This window comes from Tauraco erythrolophus, chromosome 4, assembly GCF_009769465.1.
Source record: "Tauraco erythrolophus isolate bTauEry1 chromosome 4, bTauEry1.pri, whole genome shotgun sequence".
Classification (NCBI taxonomy): Eukaryota; Metazoa; Chordata; class Aves; order Musophagiformes; family Musophagidae; genus Tauraco; species Tauraco erythrolophus.
This window is the reverse complement of record NC_141468.1, coordinates 60,986,808-60,997,370: the sequence shown is the minus strand read 5'-3', so window position 1 is coordinate 60,997,370 and position 10,563 is coordinate 60,986,808. Positions and strand designations below refer to the sequence as shown.

Sequence of the window (10,563 nt, the reverse complement as noted above, 5' to 3'; positions counted from 1 at the left end):
TTCCATATCATATGACATCACACTCGGCATATAAAGCTGGGGGAAGAAGAAGGAGGGGGGGACACATTCAGAGTTACGGTGTTTGTCTTCCCAAGTAACCGTTAACCCATGATGGAGCCCCACTTTCCTAGAGACGGCTGAACACCTGTGTGCCAATGGGAAGTAGTGAATTAATTCCTTGTTTTGCTTTGCTTGCCTATGTGGCTTTTGCTTTACTTATTAAACTGTCTTTATCCCAGCCCATGAGTTTTCTCACTTTTACCCTTCCGACTCTCTCCCCATCCCACCGGAGGGGAGGGGAGGGGTGAGTGAGTGGCTGTGCGGTGCTTAGCTGCCGGCTGGGGTTAAATGATGACACAGCACATTACCTTTCAGTAAGGATCAAGTCCTGACGTGCGCTCTCCCAACCCATCGTTAGAAACCAGCCAATGCGTTGCTGATACTCCCTCTCACCTCTCTGGACAGAGAAGGGACTTCCTTGTGATTTCTGAGAATCAAGTTTTATTCCCCAGCTAGACAGCAGTGACCGATAAAGTTCTCTTTATTACAGACCTACAAAAGGAGATCCATAAAATACTTCTATTTTCTCTTAAAAAATTAAGATGGGAGCCCATGGATTAGTGGAGGAGTTGTACCTGTCCCAGTGACACAAGGACAGAGGGACAAAGAGATAGGTTTCACAGACAAGGCAGAGGCATTCTCAGCTTTAAGCAAACCCACCCAGGGCAGGTATGTACCCACATCTTGCAGGGAGCAGCTGCCCTCTGCTCTGGGCTATCAGATGCTAGGCAAAGAGAAAAACATTCCTCCTCCTAACTCGGCAGCAGCAGCAGCTCCGCATGTCAGCTCTTTGCTGATAAACACAGGCTCCCAATTCCAGCCGCATTCCCCATTTTGAGAATAAGCAGCCCTCGGCACCCTTTACTACTGCTGCTCGAGACAAGGGGGAGTGGGAGGGAAGGGTTACAACACTGTCCATCTCCAAAAATCCCCAAACCAGAACACCCCAGGTGGTACAAGGCAGGCAGTTCACATTCCCCTCAGTTCTCCCACACAAGGAATGCACAATGTGGACATGTCCAGAGGCAGAGGTACAGCCACCCTTTTACTTCAGGCTCCGATGAGTTTCTTGAGGAATGCCTCCAGCTGATCCTCATCCTTTATCCCCACAAACTTATCCACAACGTCTCCGTTCTTCATAGCCAGCACGGTTGGCACTGCTGACACCTAGGGGTAAAAGAAACAGGGAGACGTGAGCACAGGGTGTGGGAAGCCCAGGTGCACCTGGGCCCCAACTGGAGCTCCACAGAAGAAGTGGCTACAAGGGAGCTGAGCACACACTGCTCAAGGATGGCATGTCCACTCACAAAACACAGGCCAGCCAAGCTCCGTGTTCCTCCGCTCCCTGTGGCTTCATCTCTGCACTGACTTACCTCGCACTGCTTAAGTCAAGGCTGAGCAGCTTCCTGAGTTTAAATAAGACTCAAAATTTTAAAGACAAACCCAAAACTAATATAAAAACAAACAGACAAAGCTTCTCCCCCATCTCCTGTACAAAGTCCTCTTCTCCTTCCCTTTGTCCTATCATAAGCAAACAAACTCACTCTTTTACCAGGACACCTCTCAGACCTGATGACCTTTGGATATTTTATGGCCAGGGTGGTATCAGACTAGACCCGTGTTCTTCTCCAGACAGGACTGGAGCTGGAGGAGGGTTCCCCACCCATCACTGCACAGGCAGATTTCCTGCTCCATCCTACCAGGGTAATGACAGCCCCCTCCAACCCATATTTCGTTTTCTGCTCCTGTTTTCAGTGGTTTAGCTGGTTACACGCCAGTGGCTGTCCACTGCAGATCCCTGATGATTAGCTAAGAAGTGAAAAGGTCCCTCCAGCCAGAGCCAGCAGGCAGCTGCGCTGCTCCAGGCACTGCTTTTTTAGCCCAGAACAAAGTTTTCTGGGAATTATCCAAGAGAACAGCAGTGGAAATGATAGCACTCCGCAGGGACTTGCCGGCTGACTGGTGACAGAAGAGACCCCGGGGACACGATCGAGAGAAGGAGCAACCAGAGCTTGGAGAGCTGTAGCAGGGAAGAGATCTGGTCATGTTCCTGAACTCACAGCTTCGGCACCCTTACCTCTGCAAAGCCTCCCCCCTGAAACACGTCCTGTCCTTATCTCGCCTGCTGCCTCCCCGCCAGCCTGCAGGGCCTTCCCGCGTGCACTGCCAGCCCCGATGCCAGCAAGAATCTGCAAATCCTTCCTCGGGAAACCCGCCAGAGAGCTGGCTTTTCTCCCGTCGGGAGCCCAAGATGAAAGGGACATTTTGTGCTTCCCTTTCCACCCGGTCCCGGCCGGCCAGCCTGGCATGGCTCCCTGCAGTCTGTCTGTCCTCCACGGCTTTTGCAGTCTCATCTGAAGGGATGGGAGCACCGGGGCTGCTGCATCGCTCGATCTTCAGCTCCTCCTAGTGTCTGGCACGAGTGGATCCAGAGGGCTTGGGCCCCAGGGCCGGCGATAGTGCTACCAACGTGCTCCCTTGTGATTTTAGCTATGAGGAAGGACGGTACCGGCACTGCACTCAACTGGTCACTCCCTCCCCGAGAAGGGCAAAGCTCTGCTGAGCCTCCCTCTGCTTTGCAAAGTGGGTTAATAACGAGCAGAGTTACCGCAGCTCCATCCAAAAATCCAAAGTGCCCAACCAGCAACAGCAAGCGTCAAGCCATGACAGGCTGGGTGAGGAAAGCACGACTCTTCAAAGCACTACAGAGGAGCAGACAAAATAAGTTACAGGGCTCTACATGCTGACCAGCACACCCACGAGCTTCATGCAGCCTCAATCCCTCCATCTCCAATTGTGGATGCCCCATCCCTAGAAGTGTTCAAGGCCAGGCTGGATGAGGCTTTGAGCAACCTGGTGTAGTGGAGGGAGTCCCTGCCCATGGCAGGGGGGTTGGAGCTAGGTGATCTTTGAGGTCCCTTCCAACCCAAACCATTCTATGATTCTATGATCTCCTCCCCTTTTCACGGCAGTGAGCAAACCCTGAGAAGGAGTGGCAGGTCTGGGGCTGGCACCACAGAGCAGGGTGAGAACCAGGGGCACTGAGCAACTTGCCTCTGCCCAGAAAACAGGACGCTTTTGACAGCTTCCTTCCTGCTAGCTGCAGCAAGGGCAGCCCCTTAACGGAGCACGTACTTTGTTTTGCTGCTTGAGACGCCACAGGAATTTCTAGAAGGCAAAGTTGGGGCCTTTTTCCCCCGCCTTTTTTTTTCTTTTTTCTTCTTTTTTTTTTTGAGTCCCATCTGCACTGAACCTAAACAAACCCTCCTCCTCCCTCAAGAGCATTTTTAAAGAAAAAGTCAAGCTGCTTTTGATCAGCACTGACCACACAGATAAATAAACGTAGCCATCCAGCCTATTCCTGGCAGCACCCATACCGAGGGATTTCTCTCCCATCTGAAACCGTGGATTTTATACAAGCTCGGATGCCACGCAACGGAGCAGGGGGAAGGATTTCACCCAGGCTTTGGAATGAGGTGTAACACAGGACCAAGCTTCACTGACGAATGACCGTCCCCGTGTCCAGCAGCTCTCCAGGGCTGCCCTCCCACAGCGGCCGGAGAAGTGGCTGCCCTTTCCCAGTGGCCACGCACGCAGGCAATGGGCCAAGGCAAGAGATGAATCTAAAGAATTTTTAAGAGATAACAGATTAAACAAAAAGTTTTCCTTCTCCCTTTCTACTCTCAAGGCGAGAGGTCAGGAGTAGGCTGGAGCAGCAGAGAAAGGCCACAACCAGAGATGAAAGGTGTTAGATAAAAGGAGGAATCCCCAGAGAAAGAACTTTTGTGCTGGGCATAACCGGACAGGGAAGGCCGCTGGGGACATTTCCAGTCGCAGGAAACGCGTCCCTACTTCGTGCTAAGCTGGGACGGCTGGGAGCCAAGGGCAGACGGTGGCGCATGTGAAGGAATGTGACTGCATTCCTCAGCACTTCCAGGAGATCTCTCCCCCTCACCCTGCCTCTCTCCCAGACCAAGGAGGCTGCTGAAGAGAGGATGTTGTGCAATCAGGCAACGAGCTGGGGGCTGCGTCCATGGGCAGGGGAATAAACACGGATGGAAGGAGACTTCCTGGCATCTAGCGGAGGAGTTGTCAGGGGTGGCATGGACGCCAAAAACCCCTGAAACAAAAATGTCGTCAGCCTGCAGACAACTGATCCCCAGTGGAATGGCTTTGAAAAAAAAAAAACAACAAACGATCTTTCCTGATCCCTCCCAAATATCACCTTTGGTTTTCCTGGTCTCTCTTAAACACTACATTTGGTCCCTCTTAGATCTTGACTTGGTGTCTCTCCATCAGCCCTTCTGCTCATCTCCTTAAGCAGCAACTTCCCAGAAGGTGAAGCAAAACCAAGCACATGCTCAGCACATGAACGAAACTTCTGCCTTGAAAAGGATGCCCCAAACTATGAAGATCAAAGCAAAAATTTCTCCTGTAGCCCTCTGCGTTTGCATTTGTCCTGCTCACAGACATTGCCTAGGGATGGAGTTTTATCCACGGGGATAACGGTCAAGACCAGATAGGTGCATCACTCCGAGAGCAGAGGACACAGCGACTATCCCCAGGCCCTCCTGCAAAACAAAAACTTCACCATGTTTGCATACAAGGCTCCAGAATGAGTTGCTGGAAGCTGGCCCTTGCCTGCAGCACCAATCCTGCCTGCACCTGTGCCACCAGGGCTGCGAGAGAGGCAGACCCCGCAGACAAACGCTTGTGCGCAGCAGGCCGTGTAGCTGCTCACTCACCATCTGGTGGGAGCGCACATGCAGCATGTCATCAAACCTGCACAACTCGGGAACTTTCAGCCTCTTTTTAAAGACCTTTCTTCACATGCACACACTCTGCTGTTTTCCAGTCATCTGAGATTATCCTCTGGTAATGCCAGCTAATTTGATCTACTGGAAAGCTTGAAACAGTACAAGATTTAAGCTAATAATCTCTATTCTCTTCTCCTTTTCTCCTTAGGGTGGTTGCTACCAGAGCCTTGCCTGCATCTGTAAGATTTTATGCACTTTCTGACCACCACTGAAACAACCTCACCCACTTCAACTTCTTGTCACCAGAACCCTCCAGCTACACAGCCTTGGGGCTTGCAACACACAGCCCTGCTCAGGAGCCAGAGCCATCTTCCTTGGCCTGGGGCATATCTGCCAGCACACCACCACTGAGGAGAGCACCGGAGGCTCTCATGCTCAGCCTGTGGAAGCTGCAAGTCATGTCTGTGGGCGCCAGCTGGGTGGACTCACTACCACAGCACAGGCAGAAAGGTCTCCTTGGCAAAGAGTGGGAGGGAACAAGCTGTTTCCACTTCCTTCTCCTTCTGGCTCAGCAGGGTGTGGGAACAGTACAGAGCGTCTCCTCCAGGCTCAACAAAATGACAGCTGGCTCAGAAGATGGTTCACACTTTGCTGGGCAACTTGAGGTGCTTCCTGTGCTACCCTCCACCCTGGGAGGGTAAGCAGCTCCCTCCTGTGGAGGGAGAGCAGCTCCATCTGTGTGATATGCAAGTGTACTTAAATTAAGTACTTTCTTCCACGTAAAACACAGCAGCAGGATGCCCTGACTCCATAGACCATGTTGTTTACAAGGAGGGACAACGAGGGGGATTTTGGCCTTTCTTAAACTACCTAAGCACTGACACAGGGAAAAGATAAATAAATCACATAAACCAAGGCCGTGGCCTTCTCCAGTCACTCTGCTTCTTCCTGGGAGCAAGGCAGCACAGGGAACACACACAACAGGCATGCAAAACACTAGTGTAAGCACTAAGGTCCACACTTGTCAAGAGCAGGACACATGCTCCTGTTGCCTATGTGTTCTCTGACCTGGCTTCCACCTGTCCAGACAAAACCAGCATGTCTTCTCATGCTGCGGCTTAAGGATGGGACGTTATCATCCAGCAAGAAATCCTGAACAAGGAGGTGAAAGAGGACAGGCTGGCTGCACAAAGAACCACGTTCAGGAGCAGAACAGACTGGGGCTTGTTACTTCATGTTCCTGCCCTGCACCTGAGCAGCCCATGGACACAGTAAAATGCCCCGTATGCTGCAGGCTCCTCAAGGGCAGGCAAGCATTTACATTGACAAAAGCCTGCAAGGCTTAGAGGACTTGCTTATGCAGAATTAGAGGTGCTGGTGCTGAACACAAGCAGAAGAGCTGGAGGAGAGCCAAGCAGTGAAATCCACCTACTAATGAGTGACCTGAGGGATCAGCAACCTGTAGGCACTGGGCTTCCCCTCCCCACCAACGCCGCTGCTGTGCAGGCACACCTCTCCCCGGGGAAGGAGCATCTTCACACTGCCAGCAAAGGAAAGCCCGTGCTCTTCCAGCGCCTACCTCATACTCAATAGCAAGGTCTGTGTGATCATCAATGTCCACTTTGGCCATCAGCACCTTCCCCTCCTGCTTGGCCACCACCTTCTCTAATCTTGGGCCTAGGATCTTGCAGGGGCCACACCACCTGATGGAGAAAAAGGAGAAGGGAAATTAGAGGAGCCAAGTGCAGCAGCAGCTGCGGAAGGCTTGCTTGGTACGTCAGTGCCTTTACCACCATCGCCATTCTATTCAAGAGCCAGCCTGGAAACGCCATTGCTGAGCCACGGCTTAGAAAAAATGTTTCTCTCGCAAAGGAGCTGTCAAAGGGGTTTTCTGTGTGCATGTGTGGTGGGGGGGGCTGAGCAGAAGAAGAGGTCACTGTTCAGCATTCATGGTGCTTTTGATGTCATTTCGATCACACTGCAGTCCGCTCTGCCAGCCTTGGTGGTCTTTCTGCCCCCTCTTCTCAGCCATTCATCCCCACTCTGCTTTGTGTCCTCACTGGTGGGTACACTCAGAGCTGTGACCGCACAGTGCCTTAGAGCAAGTGTCTCTGCTGGGTGTGGCGGTCACAGCCCACACTCAAATCGGTTTATGCCAATCACCAGACCATACACTTCCCCTCCACACTCACTGCGGGGTTTACAGAAATCCCCCTTTAGCTGCAAAACTTGCAGAGGCATCGCATCTGTTCAAAGACAGACCACCAATTCCAAACCCAGATGCAGCAACAGCAGAGTTCGCAAAGCCCTGTACACAGAAAATGCTCCCTGCATCCTTCAAGTGTACCAGTTAGGATGGCATGAAATTACTCAGCTCAAGGAAAATAGGGGTTAAAGCTCTAGGTGCCTTTTTCTTTTAAAACTGAAGCTCTGGTAAACTTTGTATTTCCTCAGCCTCCCTCTGTTTCAGGCTCTCAAGTACTTGTCCTCTCCTTCTTGGATGATGCCAATTAATGCTTATTTGGGTTTGTCAGTTTGGTCTAGTTAGAGCAGAAGTTTTCAGGCTGTTTCATACTCCGTTTGCCCAGAATCAGCCACAACAGGCTCACATGACAGCACTGCGAGACTATGAAAATACTTGAGAAAACAAAGATAATTGGTATTGTTAATCCAGCAGATAACATCTAGGAATATTTTTATTGGCAAGGGGATGACAACATTTTTATTGATGACAAATGCTGTCATTGGTATCACGTGGCTGTTATTAACGCAATAAGGCATTCACCATCAAGAGCCCAGCCTCGAGCATGCAGCGTAAGAAAACTGGAAAAACACAACATGACGGTGCAGGGGTATAGGAAGCACAATGTTCTTCCACAGCTGTTAATATCATTTAGCGTTTTCAAGAGGACATTTAATCCATGAGGCTAAAAAAGAGAGGTAACGGAGCCTTTTCTTGAGAGGTCTTTTGCAGGATGATGCAAGGCCAGGGCCAGGGTGACACCCGAGCACTCGGGAGGTGCAGCTGTGCTGCCCTGGGGAAGCTCCCAGCATGTTTGTTTTACGCTTCTGCGGGGTGTAGCTACAACCACAGCAGTGCAACCCAACGGGCGAAACCTCTACAGATTGTGCCACAGGAGCAGAAGCACCTTGAACACCAGACACCTGGCAAGGTGGTTCGCAGCTCTGCGGCTTAGGAAGCCCTCAGGTTTGGAGACACTCACGTCTCCAGGGTGTCTGGTGAGCCGCCATGTCAGGAAAGCAGGAGGGATACACCTGCAAGTGTGATAGCAGTGAGAGGCACAAGAGCTGTGGGGTGGACTTACTGCGCATGGAAGTCGACCACAACAGGTTTGGGGTTGTTCACGACCCGGTCCTGGAAGTCGCTGCCATCCTGCACGTTGAAGGTGCTCCTGCAGCCTGCTGAAGTACGAAAGGCCCTGCCATGGTGTACCGCGGGGACACGCGGTGCCAGGGGCCCAGGGAGCACCTGCTGCCCCTGCAGAGGCAGTGTCCTGGGGGTGAGGGACAGCAGCTGCCGGAGTGCCAGCCTCTGGGCCATCTGTGAGGAGAGGAGAAGGTATGTGGGGCGAGTGCACCCCACAGCCAGTCCCACTGCAGCAACGCTCTGCTCAGAGTCCTCTCAGCAGGGCAGCCCCTAAGCCAGGAGGTGCCCTAGGCAAAAACATGGGACGCCACTCGGAAGCACTTACTGCCGCTACACCCAGCCCTTGCCACCCCGGTGTAGCTCCAGTCCCACAGCCATGGGGCTCCACCCACCACGGGACCCCCAGCTACAGACCCCAGCTTCCTCCCCATTTCCATGGGGCAGGGCCTCCCACTCCAGGGACAGGGTCCTCGCTTCCCCCAGCCCTACAGAGCAGAGCCCTCCTCCGCAGCCTGTTTCTTCCCACCCCACAGGGCAGGGCCCCCTGTCACGGAACCTCTGTTCCCCTGGTACCACGGGGCACAGCTCCTTCAGCCTTGGGATCCCAGCAGCTCCCACCAGTAGGACGGGGCCCCTCAGCCCCGGGCTCCCCCCTCAGCCACGCAGGGAAGGACACGGGGGTCCCGCTGCTATTCCAGCCCCAAACGGCAGGCCGCCCTCCCAGCCATGGGGGCCCGATTCCCTCCGCCAGCCCCACAGGGCGGGACTTCCTTGCCAGGGGACTCCCACTCCCCCGGCGCCATCGGGAAGATCCCCCCCGGTCACGGGACACCCCGAACCCACAGAAAGAGCCGCCGCAAGCCCCGCACCTTCCCGGGCCCGGAGGTGACCCACACCGACCAACCTTCTGCCTAGCGCCCCGCCCACCCGCGCGCTAATTGGCCGCCGCCACAGGAAGGCTGCGAACAACAGGACAGCCATCCTCCCCACCGATTGGCCGCCGCCCCAAGTGCCGATCTCTGATTGGTAGCCGTGGCCGTCCTTCAAGTCCTGCAAGGGTTGGCAGGGTGTGTCACGCGGGGCCAGTCCTGGGTACTCATTGGCGGCGGCGCCCTCCAATGGGCGCCGCGAGCGCGGCCCGGGCTGTGGCGCGCTTTCCGCACGTGCTGCCCGCCCCGTTCCCGGCCCCGCTCCCGCTCCCGCTCCGCTCGCCTGCGGCCGCTCCGGCTCACGGCTCCCTGCAGCTCGGGGCTGGGCGGAGGGCGCCGCCCGCCCACCTGCTTTTTCAAGCTTTGCTGGAAGGACATAGCCCGGCAACGCCCGTCTTGCAGCCAGCCATTAGCTCCCTTCCACACTACGCACAACCGGGCAGGGCGCCAGGGTCAGCACGCGACCCTGCTCCCACGGGTGGCTACAAACCCGCGTGGCTTACAGCTCCCCCCGGCCTCTGATCGGAAACGATGCAGAGCTGGCACTCCCTCCCCCTGCCAGCCCCAACCACATCGGGCCCAGCAGGAGCGAGGCTGGAAGGGCAATGCTCGCGTAGCCACGCACAAAGGGTAGGGTCTTGGATCCCTGCTCCCTGGGATCCACTGGAAGGAAGTGGCAGCAAAACCGCTGTGGTTAAAGTCACTGGATCCAACCCTGAGAGACAGGTGCAGACCATGCTGGAAGAGTTCGTGGGTGTCAGTTTTTTACATCATTGCTTTTCTAAGGGAATCCACTTTACAGCAACACATGTACTGTGAGCGTCCAGTCTGCAGATCTCTTGTGGGAATTCTAGGATGGAATAGGAAATATCTGGAGAAGGCATCTGCGTGTAGGTACTACACAGCTGCACTCAATGTCAGCACAGATGGGGAATGAATGAACAGGCCCTTAGTGACAGCCAGTCAACCTGTTTCAGTTGCAGGCTCTTACCCCTCTTCTTTGGGATGATCCCCAAAGAAAAAGCCCATGGTGCCAAGGATGTAGCAAGTAGTGGCACTACACAGACAACTACAGGCTACAAGAGCCATTTCCCCAACTGGCCTTGGAGCTGGCTGGGGCAAGGATGCTGATTGACACCAGAGAACGTGATCGTTTCCCCATGCGTACAGACAGCTCTAAGCATGAAGCCGAGGCAGGAGAGGAACTGGGGCTTGACAGGAACAGCAGCTGAATTCAAAGAACTGGGAGCGTTTGGGTACGTGGAGGTACAGCCCCCCCAGTCTGGGGTATCGGGAAGCACAGATGCAGAGGGGTTTATTCTTTTAGATGCTAAGGGGTTGGAAAACATGTGGAGGCAAAAGCCAGTTCTCCCCTCCTCCATTTCCTAGAAATCACAGGGACATCATAAGGTCGAGGTCAAAACGGCTC

At 54.0% G+C, this 10,563-nt stretch overlaps 1 protein-coding gene across 2 annotated transcripts; it reads right to left on the bottom strand.

The window, feature by feature from the left end:
• Nucleotides 1-523: 523 nt before the first annotated feature.
• TXN2 (thioredoxin 2) lies at nt 524-9,119 on the bottom strand. 2 transcript variants are annotated; one of them, XM_086610244.1, is made up of 4 exons: nt 9,110-9,119; nt 8,144-8,379; nt 6,397-6,520; nt 524-1,227 (listed from the first exon to the last, which is right to left on the bottom strand). In XM_086610244.1, the coding sequence occupies exons 2-4, from the start codon at nt 8,377-8,379 to the stop codon at nt 1,111-1,113; spliced, it is 477 nt and encodes a 158-aa protein (XP_086466370.1). In that variant the 5' UTR covers nt 9,110-9,119; the 3' UTR covers nt 524-1,110. The 2 variants fall into 2 exon arrangements, with proteins under 2 accessions (XP_086466370.1, XP_086466369.1); XM_086610243.1 differs by lacking the exon at nt 9,110-9,119 and adding an exon at nt 9,075-9,095.
• Between the last annotated feature and the right edge of the window lie 1,444 nt (nt 9,120-10,563).

Coding starts and splice junctions, on each gene's coding strand:
- TXN2 (XM_086610244.1), bottom strand. CDS start 8,379: ATGGCCCAGAGGCTGGCACTCCGGCAGCTGCTGTCCCTCACCCCCAGG. Junction 6,521..8,143: donor GTGGTCGACTTCCATGCGCA/GTAAGTCCACCC, acceptor TTTCTCCATCAG/GTGGTGTGGCCCCTGCAAGA. Junction 1,228..6,396: donor ACCTTGCTATTGAGTATGAG/GTAGGCGCTGGA, acceptor TTTTACCCCTAG/GTGTCAGCAGTGCCAACCGT.